The sequence below is a fragment of the Barbus barbus genome (genome assembly GCF_936440315.1).
Source record: "Barbus barbus genome assembly, chromosome: 11".
NCBI lineage: Eukaryota > Metazoa > Chordata > Actinopteri > Cypriniformes > Cyprinidae > Barbus > Barbus barbus.
The window spans coordinates 8,188,739-8,214,754 of record NC_136739.1 but is presented as its reverse complement, the minus strand read 5'-3'; the positions used below and the strand labels follow the sequence as shown (position 1 = coordinate 8,214,754).

Sequence of the window (26,016 nt, the reverse complement as noted above, 5' to 3'; positions counted from 1 at the left end):
CTAACTGATTAGATTAGATCGTTAGATTTATTCACCATTGGTAGCGCGATTTTGTGTGTGTGTGTGTGTGAGTGTAAGGCAGCGGGTCTCATTACAGTGTGTGTACCTGCAGCTCTGCTCAGACTCTGGCTAATGGCCTTAGATCTCAGCCTCTCGTTAGTCTGTGGACCTGCTGCTGGTGTAGCTGTTATTGATGAGCGAGCGCAGTGCTAGCATTCTGTATAGCACTGCTTCTTATTAGTCCATAAACAAACTGTGATCCAAAGTTAAAATTAAATTATTGATTATGCTATTCAGGACCTACACTGCTCCTCTCTCTGTGTTTCTCTTTGCCCACGGCTGCCTTTAAAAAATAAGGTTTTATTTTAATTGGAATATCATTCCTAAAAATACTTGCTGAGCAATAATAATATTGTAGATTTGTTTAAAACTATGAGTGAGGATCATCATTATTCATCTCCATATATTAATTTGTTTCTGTCTGAGGTTTAATTTTCTTCATTTTTGTTTCAGAGATGCGCTCCAGCATCCATTCGGCTAATGGACAACGAGCAATTTCAGTTTGGTGAGTTTTGTTTTTCCTTGATATTACTTAGTTTTTTCTGTGGAACATATAAAAGATATTTTGAAGAGTCTTTACACAGCTCTTTTACAATGACAGTTCTTAATGACGACAGCTACCTTCAGAAAGGAACAAAAAAAGCAATAAAACAGCAGTAGTCCATGTGACTTGTGATATCATGTGATAGCTTATGTGATTTATTAAATTCAACATAATAACCATCGCGACTAATGATTTCCTGGTCAGTTGTGACCAGATGATTGACTCGGTGAACTCAAAAACCGAATCACTAGACTCAGTCATTCAGTCTTGATTTGTGAACAAGAACATTGTCAAAAGATCCACGTCTTTTCTGACTTGTTAATATATATTTTTGCTTAAAGGTGACTAGGCATGTGACGGTATCAAATTTTCATGCTGCGATTAATTGCTAATGCTTTTATCACGGTATATGGTACTATTACAATATTTAAATTTATTTGCAAAAAAGTGTTGTCATAAAGTATAATAGGTTTAATAACTTTTTTCTTATAATAAGAATGACTGAAAATTTAAATACAATAAAGCAATACACAAAAAATTTATAAAAAAGTACAACATTTTGTACAGATTAAAGTGCAAAATAATTATAAAGACCAATAGGTAATATTTTACAATAAGATCATGAAGTTAATGTACAAATATTAAATTGATAGCTCACCCAAAAATTGATTGACAGAAAATTCTGTCATTAATTACTATTTTATGCAACGTATGTACGTGGATACATCGTTTACATTCAGATCAAAGTGTAAACAACGTTTCCGCATTCATACATTGCATAAAATGGCGCTATAGGGTGATGCGGAGAAGCCAAATTGTTGAATAAAGTCATTAGTTTCTTTGCTCACAAAAAGTAATCTCGTAGCTTCGTAAAATTACGGTTGAACCCCTGATGTCACATGGACTATTTTACCGATGTCCTTGTTACGTTTCTGAGCCTTGAACGTATCAGGATCCTTGCTGTCTACTGGAGGGTCAGAGAGCTCTCAGATTTCATCAGAAATACCTTAATTTGTGTTCTTGCGGGTTTGGAACGACATGAGGGGGCGTAATTAATGATTTTCATTTTTGGGTGAACTATCCCTTTAACAATGAGCAATAGCTACATTTGCTACAGAAGTTATTAATCTCTGTTAAAAAATACAACTGTTCATGTTAGCTCGGATTCATTAAATAACAAGTAGCAACTTTTGTCATTAAATATTGAAATGAACTAAGATTAAGTAATGTTTAGAAGAATTTTTCATTGGCAGTTTGTTAACTAATGAATGAACTATTATTAACTAATAGACTCTTAATGTAAAGTGTGATCGAACAATAAAGAATCCAAACATTCTCAAACAATATCTAGGGCATGTTTTAGTCCACATTAAAATGTCAAAAAAAAGTTTGAAAATAAATAGCCTAAATTTGGTGCTGTGATGAACACCGTAGCGAATACAAAATTTGAAAGCTGTTTACATAATTGAAATACATTCCAGAAAGTAGCAGCTGCTTTGTTTCCAGGGTAACAACTGCATTTCTGCTGTTCAGCTCCATCAATTTGTAATAAATAATTATTCGCTGTATTTTGAAGTGAGCACAATAACAATATTGTGCATATTCATTATCTTGATATATATCGCATTACCGAATACCGGCACGTCTAAAGGTGACACATCATGAAAATCTGACTTTTTCCATTTTTAAGTGCTATAATCGGGTCCTTAGTGCATCTTCCAACCCAGAAAACACGAAAAAGAAAAACACAGTAACTTTGTTTTGGTAAGCCTTTCTCTGGAATCTTGTGAAAAAATGAGCCGCTCAGATTTCGCTCCCCCTGTGACGTAGAAAGGGGATCTTATTATAATATAACCACTCTTTAATCTTTAAAAAAGTTTCCACCCACGGCGACATCATTGTGTTTTCGTAAGCGACAACGTTATACCAGTTCTAACGCCATGGGGAAAGTTGGAGCAAAGCATGCTAACTGTTCTGTCTAGGGAGGGATGCACCAAATACTCATCAACTGAAATTATTTGGCCGAAAATAGCAAAAAAAGCTAATTCGGTGTTTGGCCGAATAAGCGAAAAGACCGAATAAATTGTACAAATTGTACAATGACGTGACGATAGAGCTGGGTGATATGAGCAAAAATTCATATCTCTGTATATTTTTGGCTGATTTGAGGTGTACGGTATAGATCTCGGTATTTTGTATTTGGATTAAACAAACAAATAAAGTGAATGTAAGCATGTAGGAATATATTATGTGCAAAAAAGGGTTAAAATCACATTACATTCTAACATTGCAATCTAAAAACAAAAATCCTTTTAAAGCAGAAGTTAAATTTACTAAACTATAAATGGAAAATAATAAAAAAGCACAGACTAATTGAGTGAAAAGGCTATTTTGATTACCCCGTTACACTTTACAGTTAGTGCTATCATACACATACTCTTGTAGGTTTAAAATTGTACTAAAATGTCACATTTATTGTCCAACTACAAATGTCAGCAAAATGTATATTTTTGTCTGAGTTATTGCACTCCTATTTCATTGCGATCTGTTTGTTTGGCATGCATGCACGCAGCTGTGCAAAGTCTGTGAAGTTTAGTGGAGCATCGCAAAGCAAAAGATCATGCACTTCTGACAGCAAAATGGAAATATTTCCATGGCTTTTTTAACATTTACAGATGGAGAATATACATGTGAAATGTAAGTTATGCATTAAGGAAACCGGCACAATGCACATCTCTGTCAGTCTCACATGCAGCCTTTCTGTCAGAGCAGCTGACGGGGCAAGCGCGAGCCGCTTTAAACTGAAACTATAGGCTACTATATCTTACAAGTTTTTTTAAAGCCCTTCATATAAAGCTTTTCACATGTTTAGAACAAATTGTATTATGCACTTTCTCCGCAGCAGTTCAGTCTATGTCCTCCCTAGATATATTTTTCAGATGCGCTCGTATCAAACTACTGTATATCGATATTAACGGTATTGCTTCATACCATATTGCTTATAAAAATATATAAATACACAAATATACACAAACCTCAGGAAAGAGCAGTTACACGTACAGTCACCTGTCTGCTTTGGGAAGCAATATCTTGCATTCACGTTCACATTTATGCATTAAAGATGGAGTGTGTATTTCAAAAATATTCATGGTCCTGAACACTCATGCTGCAACTTCCTCCCTGCACCCCTTCTGTCATTCTTCAGATTACATGTGTGTTATATGAAGTTAGAACCTGGGTTCTGTTGTACTCAAGGTACACACAGTACTGCTCGACCAACAAATCAGATTTAATGTACTGATTTAATTGCTGATTCATGCGTGACACAAAATACCAGAACAGACCAACCTGGTCTCATGGCATAAACGTACCTTGGTGCACTTTTTAGCGAGATTATTATGTTGCTTCAGGTACGTATTGTGGCGGTTCAGAATTCAAATATCCGGGGACCGTCGCTAAAAATGAATGGAAATATGCCCTACACCAAACCCAACCTTAAACCCGATAGTGTTGACAAATGCAAAACTGATATAAAAACGCATTTGTTGATGCAACCATGTTATTTGAACTTCCTTATATGCCGATTTGAACTGTTTTGTCAAACCGTAGTTACACGGGATTCAAACCGGAGCTCCTCGCCTCTCAAGTACATCTCCGTACTCCGTGAGCTACCGAACAAACCTACCGTCTATGAAAACCCATAGATATGAAGCTGGATATGTGTGATGCTAACGTTCAAAACCATCAGTTTTGAAATCTCCCAGCATATTAATTTTGTTTTGAAGTCATAACATGATATTCTTCAAGTAACTGTGTGAAAATTAGGCTTTATTAATCGAAACTGCAAATTTGTGTGAAAAGGAATAAAAGGCGTCAGTTTTACTGCCTCTAGTGTTCATTTCTTTTAGAAACTGCAGTGATATGTATTTATTGGTATGTATTTTGCGTCACGCTAAAAAGTGACCCCAGGTACGTTTATGCTATGAGACCAGGTAGGAACAGACAGTGGTAGATGTGAGAATGAAAGTATTTATATTTTAATAAAATACTGGTTTAATTACAGTATTTTATTACAATAGTTTAATATATATATTTGATTCACTTCTGTAAAATTATTGTGTAAGAACTATTGTGTAATAAGTGTTATGATAATTTTTTTGTTTATTGAACAGTTAAACAGCAATCTTAATGTTATTGTTTACGTTTCAGTTTTACAATAAGTAACTATTCTGCCAGAAACCTGATTTCAAAATCAATATATCATTTTTAAATTGTGCGCAAACCCTAATTAATATTCATGAGCTGACATCACAAACAGTGTTTCCAATGTTTAGTTAGACTAGTTCTTATTTCTTTTGTGATGTACAGTCATTGACAGGTACATAATTTCCAACAACACTGTATATCCATAACCGAATATTATGAGTGTTATGAGCTAGTTATGTAATATGGGAAAACTGAGAGCAAGAAGTAGAGAAACACAGAGAGCCTGTGTTTCACAGTCATCAGTTATAATCCATTTCTGGCTTTAGAGACTAAATCTGTTGTCATATTCCACTCCATTGAGATGAATTGAAAGATTTAGCATTTGAGAGCTTTGTTTTGGTTTTTATTACTTGTTGTTGTTGTTTTGTGTATTCATTACATCAAGTGGTTTAATTTGGTCTGGTGTAATTTATCTCTGGAGAACCCCTACTCGCGCTGCCTCGTATAAAGTGAAATTGATCGTTATTTTACCAGCTGAGCAGCAAGCAAATGCACAAACACACATAATTCAGGAACAATGAAAAATGGCTCTGGCAGCAATTAAGCTCACAGTGCAGCCGAGGTTTATAACGTTACATACGGAGATGTGGGGGAATTTGTGAGGGGTTGCCAGATATATCTGAAAAAAGTTCCCCCGTCTCCAGGGATCTCATTAACTCCTGTTCAGCTCTGTTTTCATCGGCGGTGCACTTCTGAGAGATGTATTGACTCTTTAATGAAGACTCCAGTCTCTGTAATCATAATGGTTTTTGCAGCATGCACATTCTTTAAGCCCAGAAGTGTGGCTGTATTATTTTTATATCTGTGTTATAATCGCAACCAGAAGAAAGGGGAGATAATGAGTTGTTATAAGGAGCGTTGTGGTGCGTTCAGATGCATTGGCTGTGTAATCTCAGAATGGTGTTATAAGGGTTTGAATCCTCACAAACTAACGGTCGCTGGGGCTGAATGTGACTGAAATGACTGAAAATCTATTCCGTGTAAACATTACTTTACTCCAAAGTGTGTGACCAAAAAAGTATGTCTCAGAATAAAGTAATTTTACATCATGGTAAAGTGCCCTAGTTCATTTATTGAATTTATATACCTAATTCAGTGCAGTAAAAAGAGTTTATTGTGAATTATTGAGATATTGTGAAATATTAGTACAATTTAAATTAAATTAGATCAATTTTAATATAATTTAAAATATAATTTATTTATTCATCATCATCACTTCAGTCTTCAGTGTCACATGATCCATCAGAAAGCATTTTAATATGCTGATTTGCTGCTCAAGAAACTTTTATTTTTTGAAACCATATGAAATTTAGGATTAGAATAAGAGTCTGCATTATAAAATACTGTCACTTTTGATCGATTTAATGCATCCTTGCAGAATAAAAGTATTGATTTGTAAAAAAAAAAAAACAATGTACAAAATAATAATAATAAAAATGACCCCAAATTCTTTTAATGCTAGTGTATATTGATGAAATTCAAGAAAATAAATGTATACATTACATGACTCTGGTAATGGCTGTTTTGGGGTAATTTAGTGAATTACTATTAATACGTAAAGGAATTAAAGGACCTACAACTCATATTAATGTTTTATTATTACTATATATATTTTTTTTTTACTTGGATGCAAAAATGCAAAAGCGAAATATTGGATGAAAAAGATAATAAATGCAAAAACTACCAAAAAAAAAGAAAACTAATTTTACGAATTGAGTAAAAATATGATATTTAATATATTAAAAATGTACAAAGAGTTTGTTTAATTGATTGAAGCTGTTGCTAAATAGTTCATGTGTGCACTGTAACCATACCTCAGATGAGTTTTTATTAATGCACCAAGTTGTGACGTTATAAAGCATCCGCAAACTGAAACTAAATTCACTGACATAACAGATGTCTTACTTAATAACAAGTTTTTAATTTTTTAGTCATTCTTGTGTGTAAATTCTGATAGCCATGCAAATATACTGTATAAGGGATGTACTGTAGCAAAACCAGATGACCGCTTTCTACCATTGCGTGGTATATATCATATTAGCGCCCAGCACTGAGAGACCGTATAGCACACTGGACATGATAGCCAGAGACAGGGGGACTGTGAGTGGACACAACACAAACCAGAATTCAACAGCTGTGACATGACTAGCATGTTTGATATATTTCTCACAACGATTCATGTCAGTTTTCAGTTGATTTGAATGAATCTGAGATTTAGTGTTCGTTCTGAGGTCATTCTGACTGTGTGAGATTTAGCAGCGTTTCATATCAGAGCAGCTGCTATCAGGATGATTTATGACAAACCCCCTGTGAAACCTGCTCACTGCGTTCCCTCTCTGTCTCCAGTCGTTACTGTGCTATTGTTCACACCGCTAATAAATCTGACACAAAGGCCTCTGGGAAATCCAAGGGGCAAAACTGAGGGATGTTTGGTGACATTAGAACAGTACGAGAGTCATTCGTTTCTCCTGTTTTAAACCGAGGAAAGCTTTCCACTGCACACAAAAATGCTAAATGATTGCATGCTTAATACTGAGGTTTATTGATGTTTTTATTACTGTTTTGACAGGTCATGCACTCAAGCCACAAGTGTCCTCCATATTCACGTCATTCCTGGACGGGTTGAAAAAATTCTACATCACAAAGGTGAGAAAGTACTGTAAATGTGCGTCAAGACAACATTTAGGTACTCTTACAGTGCGCTCTAGAATACAGTCACACTATTCTGCATTTAAAGCAGGTAGCATTTCCAAGATTTTATTTTATGCACTGATGTCATCAGTCATCCACACAGCCTTGAAATGAAACATCCTTAGTATGTTCCTCATGGATTGTATGTTGATTGAGTGAACCATCAGACCATCAGAACCTTATAGACGAGACACCCCAGGTGAATAGGGTAAAAAAAAACAAAAAACTAATAGATATCACCACAGTTGATTGATTACAATAAGAATTACAAAGATTTTGTGTATTAAATGTTTTCTGAAATGCTATGTTGAAATATGCAAAAGAGGGGTTATCTAATTAAATATGCGCTAATTTGCATACATTTCTAGAACAAAACTAATTTCTATACAAAATCTCATTTTGAGAAAACAGCCTTTAAAAATATGTATTGTAATTGAAATCTACGGACACAAATAGATAAAGTGCTATAAAAGAAACACTTAAAGGTGAATTTTGGATGTTTTCTTTCCACTATTCTGAAAAAATACTTCATGAAAAGCCAAACGTCTCAAAATTGACAGGTGCATGAAAAACAATGTTTTTTTTTTTTGTCTTGCCTTAAATATAAATGGGATTTTTGTTTTTGTTTTTTTACATTTTTCATTTATGTATTTATTTTTTGTGTTTTTGGACAAAAACACACCAAAGTAATATTCTGTTATCCCACTCAAATAGCCTTGAAGTTAAATGTTTCTTGTTTTTGGTTTGATTTTTGTTTGTTTGTTTACTGCATCCTAATATTCTTCCCCCCCCCCCCCCCCCCCCCCCCCGTCCAAACAGCCATGAAATGAAATCAGATATTAAAATTTATTTTAGAGTCATCTAATTTTGTCTTTTAGTATTATCAGATTAGCAGATTATGACTTAAAAGGAGTCAAATGTGTAGCATACATATAAACTTAATACAATTTAAAAGTATCCCAAGATTTAGTTTAGATTTGGTTTGTTTTGTGTTGTGTTTTTAATATGAAATGAAAACTTATTTTAGTGGCAGAGCATCTAAAGCATCTCAGGGTGCACTTCATGAAGTTGGCTGATTGAATCTGTGAACAGAATCAGACAAAGAAGCTTAAGTAAAATATTGTTTTTTGTTTTGTGTGTGTGTGTGTGTGTGTGTGTTTTGTTCACCACATAATTCCCATACTTCCATTTTTGTTATTAAATTATTTTTGAAGACTCTATTACCATTTTATTTATTATCTTCAAAATTTCATAATAATGAACTGTAGGTGTGCAAATTTTTGGCGTCTCTTGCCATCACAGCTACTGAAGGATTTCAGTATTTGTCCATGCTGCTGTTACACCGCTCTGCTCTCTGAAATACTTGGTCAGTCATTCTGCCCTCAAAGCAAGAAATATAGCTATTGATTTTTATCCTCTGATCTTATTGCCTTGTGTAAAGTAGGCTATGATGTTATTGGGTGACAGTTTTTTCCCCGCCCACGCAGCCTTCAAATAAGAACAGAAATGAAAACTAATTTTAGAGGCAGAGAATGTCAAAGGCTCATACATTTTGATAATAGTCACAATTTTTTTTTTTCAGAATAATGTCTACTGATTAATTTAGATTTTGTCATCTAATCATGCAATACCGCTCTCAGTTTAAAGGATTCGACCCGCACCACCTGTGTGTCGCGACGCTGTTATTTGAAGGGGATCGTGGGAAGGTTTTGCAGCACGAGAAACAGGTTTACGACATCGCAGCCAAATTCGGGTAAGAAAGCACTCATTTTAGTGTGTTCTTCTGATCAGTGCTGATTCTATGGAACCAGAGTTACTGTTTCACCAGTAAGGGTCGTGACCCCTGACCTTAACTGATCTCTCTGATTGTATACAGAAGCACGAGTGTTTGTCTCTGTCTTTTCATCCGCTCTCATTCATCACAACTCGTTCAGTGGCAGTGATGGGTGTGTGAGGAGAAGAGTGAACAGATTGAATGATTTCTGCGTTAAAGCTTGTGTTGATTTTGAGAATATTTAATTAAAGGCTGATTGTGATGGATAGAAGGGGAATCCCACAGCTGACCTTTATTGATCCACTGCTTCTGTGTGTGTGTGTGCATACAGGAAATGTTCACCGGACCACAAACACCTCATGATTTCTCTTTTGCAACATTGACTGTGCTGATAATTTATATTTTCTCCTTCACTTCCCAGTGACCTGTACTCTGTTGTGTGATTGTATGTATGTATGTGTGTGTGTATTTTAGGGGTCTGGCAGCAGGAGAGGATAACGGTCAGAGGGGTTACATGCTGACATTTGTCATCGCGTATCTGCGGGTGTGTTATGAAGCTCCTCACACTGATTTACTCTGCTTAATTACTCCAGACTTCAAAATACTCAAAAAATGCACCTTCATGAAGCTTATTTTTTTATGTCTAACCCTAAATGTGTGTGTTTTCATGGCATGGGTTCAGTAAGTTTTGTTTAGTGTTTTTTAAAGAAAGAAATGAACACTTTATTTAGCAAGAATACATTAATCTTAATCAAAAGTGACAGTAATGAAATTTATAATGTTGCAAATGATTTCTATTTTAAATAAATGCTGCTCTTCTGAACTTTATATTAATCCAAAACAAAAACAAACAAACTAAAAACCCTGAAAAAAAAAAAAGTTTACAAAAAAGAAATTAAGCATTTATCACATTGATTGATTATAATCAGAAATGTTTTTGGAGCAGCAAATCAGCATATTAGACTGATTTCTGAAGGATCATGTGACACTGAAGACTGGAGTAATGCTGCTGAAAATACAGTTTTGTTAATAAATTACATTTTACAATATATATTTAAATAGAAAACAGCTGTTTTAAATTAAGAAGCTAAAATCCCCAGAGTAAAGTTCTGTCCATTAATGTAACATATGTGTACGTGTGCAGGATTTGGGAATGGACTACTATGTGATCGGAGAGTCGTTTGAGACGTCTGTGCCTTGGGACAGGTAAATGCTCAGACAGTGCGATGCTTTGCCATCACTTCTGCACTGTGCACTTTCTGTTTGTCGCCCACTGCTGCCCACACTCTCTTGGATGCTTTTGTTGTCTCCGTCTGAATGATTTAGTGGAGGTGGGAAACTTTCAAGGTCGCAAAGTCAAAAGAAAAACCTTGACCTCACACAAAGACACAAACTTTCAGACTTCATGTGAACCTGTACAGATTGTGTGCAACATGCATGTGAAGTCTTTATAACTTAAAGCATCCCAAGACTCATCTTTTGAAGTTGGTTGAGTGAATGTTTAGCGTGAGAAGAAACAAGACAAAAAGCTCAAATATACAAGAGTCTTGCATATTTGTTTTCTTTTGTTTTGTGCTATTTATTTATTTAGTTAGCTATTGAATAGTCTTAATAGCTTTAGTAATTTCACTCTTTTTAACATTTTTCGAGTAATAGTAAGGGGTGAATAGGTAGGTTAATTTTTGGCCACTTCTGTCTAGTCTTCACACATCATTCAGTATTTATCGTTTTTGTCTCTCTTTCAGGATTTTGGACTTGTGCAGGAATGTGAAGGAGAGGATTGTAAGAGAGTGTAAGGAGAGAGGAGTACAGTTCCCTCCACTCTCCACATGCAGGTATACACACACACACACAAGTCTATCTCTTTGACCTTTGATTTGCTGTCCATAAGTAAGCACCTAGCAATCATCTGGAATATTAACATATAGTATTATGCTTAATAAATTGCCCTCAAGACCCTAGCAATGTTGGTGGCAACTTCGGGGAATTGTAAAAATCTAGTTTGACGCAATTTGATATATTGATTAATGAGTGTTCAGTCTGACCTCACTTTTACCGTCTCACACACACACAGAAAGAGAGGGAGATTTGGGCTGAAGTGCATTTAGACATTCATTTCCTGTCTTTCTCTATCCAGCTGTGTGTGACATGATTGATGTGGCCATTTAACCTCTGCAAAACCAGATAACACAAACTCACGGTCCTTAAACTTTCACTGTCACAAAGTCAAGGGTCACAAAGGCAGGCCCTGGATAGAAAGCATGCCAATGTCCCTCCCTTTCCTTTTGAGTCTTTCTTGGGGCAAAAAAGATGACAAGCTACGCAATATCACGTTCATAATCGAAGGCGATTCATCTGCGATTATGAACGTGATATTGCATAGCTTGTCAGCGATCTACGGCTCTGTGTATTAAATGCCGCTCCATCTGAAAGCACGTGATGGAGATTTACTACTAATCACAGAACCGGCTTTACTGACGAGATGCGCATGATAATCACATGCGATTTATCGTGTAGCCCTAAGTTCAGTTTCGATTTTCAGTTGAACCTAGACTTTTTGACTTCCTTGGTCAAATAAAGAAATCATAGTGGCAGATACATGCACTTTAGATATGCCATCTACATTGTACAATGAACTGTACAATTTATTTTGCATGCTTTTTGTGTACTATTGATGGAGAATGACTATAAATGTTTCCAGGAAATATCTAATTGATATAATAATGTTACTAACGTAGCGTTTTTAATTCTAGGAAACACAACAACTTGAAATCACCGCATAGATTTTGTGTACTGTTCATAATTAGTGCACTCTCATGTAATTTTAAATTTTAGGACAATAGATATAGGACAATATATTTAAAAAATAATCATGGCTGACTGCTAATGGCACATTTCTGCATCTAACCGAACTGAAAAATAATATTGTTGCATGATGCTACATCCACGCCAAAAAGTTGCTGAGGGCATCTCTAAATAGGAACTTCCCAGAAGAACTTGAAAGCATTGTAACTTGACTTTTTTCCTCTTTCTAGAGTTACACAGACGTATGATGCAGGTGCTTGTGTGTATTTCTATTTTGCCTTTAATTACCGGGGTCTGAGTGAGCCAGTTCACGTCTATGAACAAGTGGAGGTACGTACAGTAAGAAAGATAAGATTAGCCATCACTCTTTAAACAAACACAGTATTCCTCAATAATTACCTGTGTATGTATTTCTCGATTTTAAAGCCATAACAATATGCTGTTTCAACTGTAGGTTTAGTGGACTGCTGTTAAATTCAAAACAAAGAAATGGTTCTGTTTTTGTCTTAAAATAAGTTGATATTAGGGTGGGGTAATGTTTGAATTTGATCAATTCCAATTCCGGTTCTGCTTATCGATTCCCAGTTTCGATTCTAGTGTGGTCAAACATTTAGATATCAAACATATTTATTCTGTGTCTCTTTTTGCAAAACATTTAAGTGTTGCTGAATACCATGAACAAAAATCTGCCGGCTACATAAAAACTGGACTTAACTGGATTAAGAGTTGTTTGTGTGCAAAATAGAGCTGCACGATTCTTTTTTTTTTTTTTTTCTTTAAATGGAGGTTGCAGTTCTCTCACAATTCTGAAGAAAAAATATTAGACAACTAAATCTAAGGGAATTTATGAATGGAATGATTCAAGATTTACTTGTTTCATTGCTGGATGAATCAGTGTTTTTGAATGAATCTGTTGAATGAATGATTCAAAGACAAATACATTTTTAACAGCCCCTTTTCCCCACCTAAAAAAAAGATGCGCACACAGGAATTAATAGGTGGAATTGAAATTGGAATTGATTTCCGATTCCCAACCCTAGTAGATATTGTCAATTTGTTTCTTTTTTTGTTTTTATGTAGCATGCAGCCCGGGAGGAGATTCTTGCCAACGGAGGAAGTCTGTCTCACCACCATGGAGGTGAATATCACCACATCATCTGAAATAAATGATTATATTCCCTCACTCTGATCTCTACCGGACACAACATATACAGTACTCTGTGTCTAGACAGTTCAGCTTTTTTAGAGAATTGGAGAGTTTGTGTCAGTGGTTTGTCCTGGTTTATTGGGTCTGAAACACATGACTTATCAACATTACCATTCGCCTGCTGCTAGCTAAACATCACCACACTCATTAATCACAGCCACACACACACTCATACTGTAGCCTACATGAGGTCAAGTGCTATATTCTGGTTCGCTCAAAGATTACAGCTCTTTCGTTGTTTCTTGACCATTATGTTGTTCCAAAAACCTGAATGACTTTTTTCTTCTTCTGTGGAGCACAAAACTAAATTCTGAAGAATAATAACTGAAAAAATGTGAGTTTTAGGCTTCAAAATGACATTAAGTTCCAAAAATATTTCAAAAATTATTTGTGAGAGAAATTTAAGATTGGGGTCTTAAACAATCTTCTCCTCCAGTAAGCTGTCACGTGCTGCAACCGAATCGAATCTGTGAGTTAAACTTGTGAACTGGATCAATCAGATTTGTGGAAGAATTATTCAGATCTATTCACTGAAAAGATCAGATTCTAAATTGATTATTTATATTCCACAGAAGAAAGAAAAATAGTCATTTATTAATGACGTGCAGGTGATTTTTTGCATTTTTGAGTGAGCTGTACCTTTAAAATGAGAGGAAATGGTGAGCTAATATTTATAAACTTTCCTGACTGCGATCTAAAAGAAAGAAAGAAAGCCATGCCAATGGTGTGTGTGTGTGTGTGTGTGTGTGTGTGTGGTGGGGGAGTGCTCTGTAATTGTGATTAATAGCGGTACTGCGGTACTATCTGCCTGCCGACAGGCCCTTTTGTCTACACACAATCACAGCATGACAAATGAAGTGTGTGTGTGTGTGTATCTGGAAAAACAGATGTAGTATGGGCTTGCGAGGTGGGAGGGCGCAGGAGAGAAAGGCACAGTTTACTAACCTGTGTTTACCGCGGGTCAGAGCTGTGAATGCAACCAAGCACGTTTGCCAGACCGCCACTCGCTTTGAACTCAAGCACACAATTTCTTTGTTACGCGTTGGCCATGTGTACACACATCTAAGCAAACTAAACTAACAAAAAGATGCCCTTTGCACTTTAAAAGGACGTCATTAAACAGTTAAAATAGATTTGCTGCTCTGTTAAAGATAAACGGTTAAAGAGAGGCCATGGAAACAGCCGTTAGGGAGAGCAAGATGGAGAATGGAAAGAAATTACCAGAAGTAATGATTTCTGATTCGTTAATGAGTCTTTTTTTTTTTTTTTTTACTGACTCCTTTTTAATGATTTGGTCAAACCAATTTGCAAAGCATTTGTCAGTCATCTGACTGTATAACTTTGGGAGGTGATTGATACTTAACACTATGGATTAGTTAAAAAAAACTATCCCTAGCAAACAGAACTAACTAAACATTTATTTCCCTACAAAAATGAAAGGATTCTGAGAACAGTTTAAAAGTAATGACTCAAATGAATCAGTGAATCATTTATAAAGCAATTCATTGAATTGAACTGTCCAAACAAACGTAGCAACCCTAGAAAACTATTGGATTCTGAGAATATTTTAATAATAATAATTATAATATGTTGCATTTTTTTATAGGCACTCAAAGTGCTTTGCATTGTAAGGGGAGATCTCCTCATCTACCACCAGTGTGCAGCATCCGCCTGGGTGATGCGGTGGCAGCCGTAGAGCACCAGAACGCAATTTTATAAGTAATGACTCAAATGAATCGCTGAATCATTAAGCTTTAAGCAGTTCAATGAAATGAACTTTCCTTACAGACCTGGCAATCTAATCAAACTGAACTTACTAAACATTTATTTAACTGCCTTTAATATTTTGGAAGTAATAATCAAATGAATCAGTATATTGTTTGTTTTTTTATGCGTGTGAGTCAGTGAGTCATTTGTGTGTTCATTGAAATTAAACAACAAAACAAACCTTGCAAACTAAAAAAGAAAAAAAATCACTACAAAAAAGAAGGGCTTTCGAGAACATTTTGAAAGTAATGATTCAAATCAGCGAATCATTTGTGTAAGTGGTTTATTGAATTGAAATGTCCAAACAAACCTAGCAACATTAGCAAAGAGAACCGAATCATTAGTGTAACTGAAAAGTTCATTCAAATGAGCCTAGGAACCCTATCAAACAGAACTTACTGAACATGTATTTCACTACAAAAACTCTCAAAAAATCAGTCATTTGTGTGTTCATTGACTTTAATCAACCTAACAAACAAAACTAATAAAAAATAATTATAAAAAAGGGCATCTGAAAGTACATTTTGAAAGTAATGATTCAAATCAGTGAATCATTTGTGTAAGTGGTTCATTGAATCGAACTGTCCAAAAAAAACTAGCAATCTTAACAAAGAGAACTAACTAAACATTTATTTCGCTACAAAAAAATATGGTTTCCTATATTATGAAAGTCATGTCTCAAAAAATCTAAAAATGATTTGAATCTGTGAATCATTTGTGAGTTGTGAAATGAACTGTCCAAATTAACCGATTCACTAAAATGAATAAAACATTCCAGCGCTCACAAGAACAATAATCACCTCTGCCACCCAACATTCCTAGTAGCATATGTTTTTAGACTAATGGAACCGCTACGAAGTATGACGTTCTATTTTTTTTATTTATTTGGTGCCGTGACCCAGACAAGATGAATTCTTGTTGGACTTTGCAGCAGGAGTTTTGGTTTTCGGGTTTGTTTGTTTGGCACCATGCAGACATGCCTAAAGCTTTCTTCTGAGCTGATGGCAGAGTCTCAGAGCACAAGGGGTGTAAACGCATGCCTGAAGACAGCGTAGGTGTACGAACAGCATGCGCATGTTTGTGCAGGTGAACAGCAGGGGTTATAGGGCAAACGAGTGCATCAGCCTCAAACACACTCAGACCGCTTCCGCTTCATTCAGCCGTTATTGGACATACACCTATGCTTTTGTCTCTGGCTTGAGTTTATTGCATGTCTCAGCTGTGGGGAAGTGGTTATGAGAGATGAATAGTGACAGGATAGTGATAGAAAGAGAGCGCGGGAATATGGGCTGATGGTGAGATGATAGATGTGTAAATTATCTCTGTGATGGAGGCAATGATGCAGTCATGCCTCCTTCTGTTTCTGTCTGTCGCCCAGCAGAGACACAAATACACCACTGGGGGTTTGAGGAGGGGCCGATGTGCACCCCTCCTGATTGGCTGCTTGTGCGTTCGGTGGGCCGGCGTCTGTTCTTTCGTGTGAGGTGACTGGCTCTGTCGCCGCAAGACCTATTTTCATATGTATGAGAGAGTCCTGGGTTGGGGTGTCGCCAATAGTGAGCTGCCCTTGCCCTAAACCCCGCCCCCTTCTCAAACAGTAACGTATTATGACGAAATACCGTGTGCTCGCTTATCAATCGTATTAAGCGTGTGACACACAGAGAGAGAGGAGACAGGGACATCAAGGTTCCCTAAACTGCTGCTCTCACAAACAATATGCTGTGTGGTATTATGTTAACTGAACACTCATAAAGGACATGCCATTGTTTTAATGATCTGGGGAAAGAAATCATAACAATATTATATAATTACATTATCTTTTTTGGACATTGGTTTCATTTTTATTATGCAATAAATGTTTAAAAAAAATTTTTTTTTTATAGAAACATTCAGTAAAGGTGTGAATCATATCTAGGAAATGTCCTCTTTTATGTATTGGTATTGAATTATTGATCATGCTCATTTCCCCTATATTTGCCTTTATAGTACATTTTCCTTCATCTAACACAGGAAATTCATATTTTAAAACAACAATAATTATATAATAATAATAATGTAACGATACCAACAATATCAATAATGATTTAATAATTAATGATTTAATTTATTTAACAAACAATATGTTGTGTGGTATTATATTAACCAAACACTCATAAAGGACATGTCATTGTTTTAATGATCTGGGAAATTAATCTTAAAAATAATATATTTTATAATTCCATTATCTTTTTTGGACTTTTTTTTAAATATAGAAACATAAAGGTGTGAATCATATCTAGGGAATGTCTTTTTTTAATATATTGTATTGGCTGGTATTGAATTATTGATCATGCTCCTCGTTTCCCCTATTTTTGCATTTAGAGTACATTTTCCTTCAACACACTAAGTTCATATTTAAAAACAACAACAATAATTATTACATCATAATATTAACAACACCAGCAATATCAATAATGATTTAATTATAGCGATTTAACAATTAATTAATTGCTCTTGCAAACAATGTGTTGTGTGGTATTATATTAACCAAACACTAACCAAACCAAACAAAAAGGACATGTCATTGTTTTAAAGATGTGGGAGAAATATTATATTATATTTTATAAAATGCTTAGTTCAATTCATCGATTCTGATTGGTCAGCAGCTGCGTGACCGCTTCACCCAAAAGTTCACTGAGCAACACACTTAGCAACCACCCTTAGCAACATAAACAATCAATAGCATAAAAACTGTTTAATGTATTATGTATTTCAGCAGAATTAACTGTTTGCTATTTATTTAATGAAGTATGAGTGACCCCTGCTTGCTTTGTTGCATCTTTCATCTTTAATTTTGAGACCCCGCCCTTCCCTCCGTCTAAATAAACGCTTCTCACGCGGAGATGTGTTGATGTGTGTGCGCCGTGCGTCTATGTGAAAGACTACAGTTTCCGAAGTAAGGAGGGAATATTACTGAATTTATTAGTTTTCTGTTTCAGGTATGATTCTGTATGTCCATCAGTTTACACTAATGACGCTTGCAAACTCGCGCTGTGCCGCGAATCGGTCTGTTTTAAAACTAAAAGACGGAAAACAGACAAGATAAGCAAAGAGAGATAAGCAAATGTATGTGTGTGAGGAAAATTTCATATATGGTGTTAAAAAAATAAATGACACAGCGGATACTATTCTCTGTTTTTATTTAAGCTCCATAAGATGAGGCATGTTCGGAACATTCTCTTGTTGTTTACTGTTGCTGTCAGGAACTATTTTTTTAGCGGATGGACTGCATTTAACAAACTTGCTTCAAAACAGTAACATTTCAATTCATAAATTTTGGGTTTTAATATTTTTTATTGTGTGGTAACCGTTTTATAAAAGCAATAAGGTACTCGGCCTCCCATACTTTGTTTCTTACATATTATATTTTTTGTTGGAAATTAGTTTGTTTTATTATCCATTAATATAATTTCAGGTGTGAATCTCTGCTGATAAGACATTTAAATGAATCTGGATTGACTGAAATTAGGTTATTGTTTATATTCATTTTCCCTATTTTTGCATTTAGATTACTTTTTCCTTCATCTAACACTTAAAGTTCACAATAATGATATAATAATTATTATTTAATAATGACAACAACAATAGTAATAATGACTTGATGATAATTTAATGATGATTTAATAGTCTTTTAAAACAATTTAATAAATCTTGGAATTAATATTCAATTTCAAACTTAAATATAATATTGTGATGCCTAAATTCACTTGAAGCATTTAAAACGGTTTTAGTTTTGAGTGGTTTTTTATGTATTTATTACAGCCATTTATCGGCCATAACATGAAATGAATCATCCGCTTATAGGTTTTAATATTGGTAATCAATAGAGTGGGCTTTTCTGACTTTAGCCAGTAAGCAACACCGTAGCAATGCTAAAAACAACACAAAACAGCAACACCATGGCATCTACCCACACTTCATTTTATTCGTTCATTTTATGATCGAGTGTATATCGTTTTTTGAATTGTGCTTACAAGTAGTTTTGGTACATTGTTTGGTGTTAATTTATGTGTTAATGATTATTTTTTTTGTTGAAGTGGTGTGATGATTTAGTTGACGTTGATGTATGTTGGGTGGTATTTAGTCTGAAAACGAGAGAAGCAGACAGACAGACAGACAGAGGAAGAGTTTCTCTCTCTCCGCTGGGAGCGCAGGCAGCATAATGAGTTTGATAGTCTGCTGCTCTCCATAAATCACATCATGCAAAATATCTCAGCGTTTCAGCAGTGCCACCCACCCCACAACATCCATCATCCAGCGCTTACAGCCGCTCTCACACGTCTGCTCAATCCCTCTCTCTCTCTCTCTCTCTCTCTCTCACAGTGGGAAAACTGCGGAAGGAATGGATGAAAGAGAGCGTGTCCGGCGTGGGGCTCGGCATGCTCAAATCGGTGAAGGAGTATGTGGACCCTCAGAACATTTTTGGCAACAGAAACCTGTTGTAATTCACTAACACACTCTGTATTCATGCGTTTTCTATTATCTTCTAGTCATTTTTGATTTAAACTTCATATTACTGTGTTTCTTGGTGTGTGCGCACAGTAATTCGATAAACTGTTCTTCTGTTGCCCATTAACACCATCCTCTTGCGTTATTGTCACCTTTGACCTTTGACCTCATCTGTAGTGAGGTGGCAGGTCTCGCCGGTCTTCCCATTGCTCTTCTGATTGAACAAGTTTTTGATACTGTAACGTCTGGATACTTCTGTGTCCGGCACTACTGTTGTGTTTCGTACATTAGCAGTGACTAAGTTATGCTTTTTAAAGCAGTGTGCCTTCTGTCTGTCTGTCTGTCTGTCTGTCTGTCTGTCTGTCTGTCTTACACTCCTCTTTCTGAGTGGCTAAATGTTTACTGTCTCTTTTATCCTCTCTTGCTTACTGTACTTTTGCCTTTTCTATTCATCTGTCAAACTAGGTGTAATATATTTTTTGGGTCAATCTCTTGAAAAAAAATGTCCTATTTTTATTTCACTCCAGAGTCAAAAGGGAAAACAAATACAAAAACAATAGCCAATTTTTCATTTTTATTTTTTTGGACTATTAAGGTTGTTTTTTTCCACAGGTTTAAAAAAAAATAAAAAATTCACAATTTCCCGTTAGATCTCACTATGGTAATGTGAAAAAAATCTTACAGTAATCAAAATAATTTAATTAAAAATAATTATTTGTGTTACAAAAATGAAAATGGGTGAATATCAATTTCTTAATTTTACTGATACAATGTTTATATATATATATATATATATATATATTTTAATAAATGTATTAATCTTGATTAATGTTCATTTCATTGTTAAATTTAATGAAAACATTATTTAATGCTTTGAATATGAAGAGTGTGTGTGTGTATATATCTCTCACACACACAGACACACACACACACATATACACACACAAAAAAAATTACAAATGCAGTAATAAAAAAAAAAAAAGCATTTACTAGTCTGTCACCTTATTGTAAAAGCGTTAAATGTTTCTCTCTCTTATGGAGATGACATATGACCTGGACATTTTTGAGAGATTCACCCTGTTAAGAGGTGCAGTTTGTGTATTGAGCAAGATCTGTTGAAATCTCTCCCCGTAACTGGGGTTAAACAGAGACATTGTGTCTTCGAACGCGGCTGGCTGAAAGAGGTTTTGGACTGTGTGGATCTGGTTTGGTTGATCATCTGAATGATCTGCATCAAATCTCTCCTTGTGTTTCTACCAAAGGTTGTCAGCATCTCTCCCTCGGCCGACTGCTTCAGCCACACACACATCTACATCCTGTATTTAAACATGATTACATGGTTTGGAGAGTACGTTCACTGAAGAACCATCACGATAAATTGTATTTTTTTAACACAATGTATGCAAAAAGCCAGAGATGATCTGAACTGGGATCTTAAACATTATATGTGACTGTTACATAATTTTGATTTGTATGCATTCAAGCAGAATTCCTCCTCCATTCATCTGTTGTTGATTCGCATCTGTGAGAATTCGTTATGCTCTGTTCTTCTCGAATCTTCAAGTGGTTTGACTTGTGTGGTAGGAGATGCTTGCTTTCAAAGAAATAGTTCACTTAAAACAGAAAGTTCTCTCATTATTTACTCACCCTCATGTTGTTTCAAACCGAATGACTTTCTTCTGTAGAACACAAAAGGAGATGTTTGGAAGAATGTTCATGCTGCTCTTTTCCAGACATTGGAAACAATATGGAAAGCGATGAAATGTAGACTTCTGAAGTCTTCATGTGCTGCATTTGAAATAGTTATTTACTAAAATCTCTTAAATCTTTGCATTTCTTTACATTAAATCTTGCTTCATTATGATCAGTTATGAGACACATGACCACTGCCATTGATATTAAACCTGGTGCGCATTAACACATTATTTGAATATGTGCAAATAAGTTTTGAGAGTTACTGCTGATTTCTTTTATTCACTTTCAGTATGCTGAAAAAAATCGGCTTGAACATTCTGTGCAATGTTTGTGTTACGCAGAAGACAGATTTCGGAACCGCATGACTTTGAGTTTGGACCTAATGATGACTTATTTTTAAGTGAACTATTCCTGTAGGCTACTAAGCTGTGCAGACCTTAAACCCTGCTGCTGTTTGGAGAAAGAGACACAACCGTAACTGATTAATTTAGTGTCTTTAACAGTGTGGATCCCGTTTAACAGGGCTTAGACTTCACACTTTACTACTGTGACACTTTTGTAAAACATTGACGCCTAAAAAAAATAATCCGATAGCCTTGCAGTGTCTTTATTTTTAGACGCCCTGCCCACTGCTGAGAGACGCCTGTCAAACGGGGCTGTGATGTTCAGCAGAGCTTTTCACTGCTTTCCCAAATGACACTATACCATTTACGAAGTGTCAGAGGAGCTTTTTTTATGTGTTATGAATCCATCTGAACTCTTTTGTGTTGCTGAAACGCAAAATGAAGGATCAGACGAGGTTTTGTTGCACCTCGGAATGATTCCTGAATGGTTTCATCATCAAATGTCTCACAAAAAGCAACAACAGCCGTATTAACAGATTTCAATCTGAATATTGTGAAAGCTCCCTTGTCTTTCCCCAGATTTTCTGATTATGTGTTTAATATCTGAGTACATTTTGTCAAAGTTGCTTGTGCAATAAATTAACATGTCGGAACATTTTAGATCTTATGTCCTTATGTGCTAATGTCATATTATGTCTGTCCAATCAGAGATTTTGCCTGTAAAGCACGCTTCCTCTTCCTGGTGCTCCATAGTTTGCCAAAATATGTGGTGTACATCCAAACTGCACTGCCTAAAAAAATTCTGTCCCAACACAGTTCACTCAACCTGATCTTTCATTTCCAGGGAGATTAATGTATCAGGCTTTAAACATATTTTTCTTGACTCATTATTTGCTGTCAAACAGTTGATATGGTTCTGCACAAAATTATTAAAAATGCAAAATTATTTCTGAGATGACACAAATGTAGCATACAACAAGTGTATTCATTTTAATGTTTTGCATACAGTGGACTACAGTTAAATATTTATAAAAATGTTATTAAACCAATAATTGTAATATTCCACCAATTATACTTCCTTCATATAAAGTTGCATTACCATTAGAGTACTAGAGGTTATGTTGCCTCATGTCGAAGAGGAAATGCCCTGGAAATGGGTGTTTCAACAAGACACCGACGCCAAACACACCAGTAAGCAAGCCGCATCTTGGTTCCAGACCAACAAGATTAATGTTATGGAGAGGCCATCCCAATCTTCAGCCGTAATCCAATAGAAAACTTGTGGGGTGACATCAAAAATGCTGTTTCTGAGGCAAAACCAAGAAATGCAGAGGAATTGTGGTATGTAGTGCAATCGTCCTGGTCTGCAACACCTGTTCACAGGTGCCAGACTCCATGCAACACAGATGTGGAGCAGTTCTCAGAAACCGTGGCTATACAACTAAATAAGCATTTTTCATTTTATACAGTAAATGTTTGACTTTGTAAAGAAAAATGCAGACACTGCTATTTTTTTTACAGCCTACACTGTAAATTTCCTGGTTTTAAATCAACAATGCTCGGTGTACATATGGAAACTGGTTCCCATATGTACACTGAGCAGTGTTGATTTAACACTGGGGAATTTACTGTGTAATATAACTTTTTCTTCATTTTCTGTAACGTAATAACACATTTGCTAAATTTTTCTTCATGTTTGGATTTAGAATAGAATGTGCAATGTCCCCAATGCATTTGTGTGTATTAAAGTAAAAGTTGTTATAAGGATTTTGAGCTTTACTCACTTTTTTAAACACACTGCTATTATTTTGAACACGCATGCACAGGTGCATTTCAAAAAATTTGAATATCGTGAAAATGTATTTTCTTTTTTGTAACTTATTTCAAAAAGTGAAACTTTCATATATTCTAGATTCATTACATGTAAAGTAAAACATTTAAAAAATAATAATAATTGAGGATTAGAGCTTAGAGCTCTTGAAAGTCAAAAATCCAGTATCTCAAAAATATCAGAATATTTCCTAAAATCAATCAAATAAAGGATTTGCTAAACAGAAAAGTTCAAGTTCTTTAAAGTATGTTCATGTATGCACTCAATACTTGGTCGGGTCTTTAGCACAAACTCCAGCATCAGTGAGGAATGGCATGGAAGCGATCAGCCTGTGGCTCTGCTGAGGCACTATTGAGCCTTCAGCTCGTCTGGATTGTTGAATCGACTGTTTCTCATCTTTCTCTTGAAAATATACCATAGATTCCATATGGGGTTCAGGTCAGGCATGTTGGCTGGCCAATCAAGCACAGTAATATCATGGTCAGCAAACCACTTGCAAGTGGTTTTGGCACCGTGGGAAAGTCCTGCTGGAAAATGAAATCAGCATCTCCATAAAGCTTGTCAGCAGATGGAAGTATAAAGTGCTCTAAAATCTCCTGGTAGACGGCTGCATTGACTCTGGACTTGATAATACACAATGGATCAACACCAGCAGATGTCACGGCAGCCCAAATCATCACTGACTGTGGGAACTTCAAACTGGACTTCAAGCAGCTTGGGTTCTGTGCCTCTCCAGTCTTCTTCCAGACATTGATTTCCAAATGAAAAGCAAAATTTACTTTTATCTGAAAAGAGGACTTTGGACCACTGAGCAACAGTCCAGTTCTTTTTCTCCTTAGCCGTAAGATGCTTCTGATGTTGTTTCTGTTTCAGAAGTGGCTTGGTAGCCCTTTTCCTGAAGACATCTGAGCTTGTTGACTCTTAATGCACTGACTCTAGCTTCAGTCCACTTCTTGTGAAGCTCTTCCACGTGTTTGAATCAGCTTTGCTTGACAGTATTCTCAAGCTTGCAGTCATCTCTGTTGCTTGTGCACATTTTCCTACCAAATTTCTTCCTTCCAGTCAACTTTGGATTTAATATGCTTTGATACAGCACTCTGTGAACATCCACACCTTTCAGTAATGACCTTCTTTGACTTACCCTCTTTATGGAGGATGTCAATGTTCGTCTTCTGGACCATTGCCAAGTCAGCAGTCTTCCCCATTATTGTGGTTTCAAAGAACAAGAGATACCCAGAATTTATACTGTAGAGATGGTCGTTTAATGAAATTCAAATGTAAATATTCTAATATTTTGAGAAACTGAATTTTTTACTTTCATGAGCTGTAAGCTCTAATCATCAAAATTAAAACAAAAAAAACTTTGTAAAATGTAAAGTAAAATGTTTTACTTAACATGTAATGAATCTAGAATATGAAAGTTTCACTTTTTGAAAAAAAAAAAAAAAAAAAAAAAAAAATATATATATATATATATATATATATATATATATATATATATATATATAGGTCCTTTTCAAAAAATTAGCATATTGTGATAAAGTTCATTATTTTCTGTAATGTACTGATAAACATTAGACTTTCATATATTTTAGATTCATTACAACACAACTGAAGTAGTTCAAGCCTTTTATTGTTTTAATATTGATGATTTTGGCATACAGCTCATGAAAACCCAAAATTCCTATCTCAAAAAATTAGCATATTTCATCCGACCAATAAAAGAAAAGTGTTTTTAATACAAAAAAAGTCAACCTTCAAATAATTATGTTCAGTTATGCACTCAATACTTGGTCGGGAATCCTTTTGCAGAAATGACTGCTTCAATGCGGCGTGGCATGGAGGCAATCAGCCTGTGGCACTGCTGAGGTGTTATGGAGGCCCAGGATGCTTCGATAGCGGCCTTAAGCTCATCCAGAGTGTTGGGTCTTGCGTCTCTCAACTTTCTCTTCACAATATCCCACAGATTCTCTATGGGGTTCAGGTCAGGAGAGTTGGCAGGCCAATTGAGCACAGTAATACCATGGTCAGTAAACCATTTACCAGTGGTTTTGGCACTGTGAGCAGGTGCCAGGTCGTGCTGAAAAATGAAATCTTCATCTCCATAAAGCTTTTCAGCAGATGGAAGCATGAAGTGCTCCAAAATCTCCTGATAGCTAGCTGCATTGACCCTGCCCTTGATAAAACACAGTGGACCAACACCAGCATCATTGACTGTGGGTACTTGACACTGGACTTCAGGCATTTTGGCATTTCCCTCTCCCCAGTCTTCCTCCAGACTCTGGCACCTTGATTTCCGAATGACATGCAAAATTTGCTTTCATCCGAAAAAAGTACTTTGGACCACTGAGCAACAGTCCAGTGCTGCTTCTCTGTAACCCAGGTCAGGCGCTTCTGCCGCTGTTTCTGGTTCAAAAGTGGCTTGACCTGGGGAATGCGGCACCTGTAGCCCATTTCCTGCACACGCCTGTACACGGTGGCTCTGGATGTTTCTACTCCAGACTCAGTCCACTGCTACCGCAGGTCCCCCAAGGTCTGGAATCG

General features: G+C 35.8%; 1 protein-coding gene across 1 annotated transcript in view; it reads left to right on the top strand.

Moving 5' to 3' along the window:
- Positions 1–20,218, top strand: part of LOC306876705 (alkyldihydroxyacetonephosphate synthase, peroxisomal-like) — a 54,107-nt gene extending 33,889 nt beyond the window's left edge. Inside the window, exons 12-20 of the mRNA XM_079428059.1 lie at positions 514–565; positions 7,440–7,516; positions 9,202–9,314; positions 9,810–9,879; positions 10,480–10,541; positions 11,081–11,170; positions 12,371–12,470; positions 13,221–13,278; positions 19,477–20,218. Coding sequence (XP_079284185.1) covers positions 514–565; positions 7,440–7,516; positions 9,202–9,314; positions 9,810–9,879; positions 10,480–10,541; positions 11,081–11,170; positions 12,371–12,470; positions 13,221–13,278; positions 19,477–19,598 — 744 coding nt within the window. The 3' untranslated portion in view covers positions 19,599–20,218. The remainder of the gene's footprint in view (positions 1–513; positions 566–7,439; positions 7,517–9,201; positions 9,315–9,809; positions 9,880–10,479; positions 10,542–11,080; positions 11,171–12,370; positions 12,471–13,220; positions 13,279–19,476) is intronic.
- Positions 20,219–26,016: the final 5,798 nt, after the last annotated feature.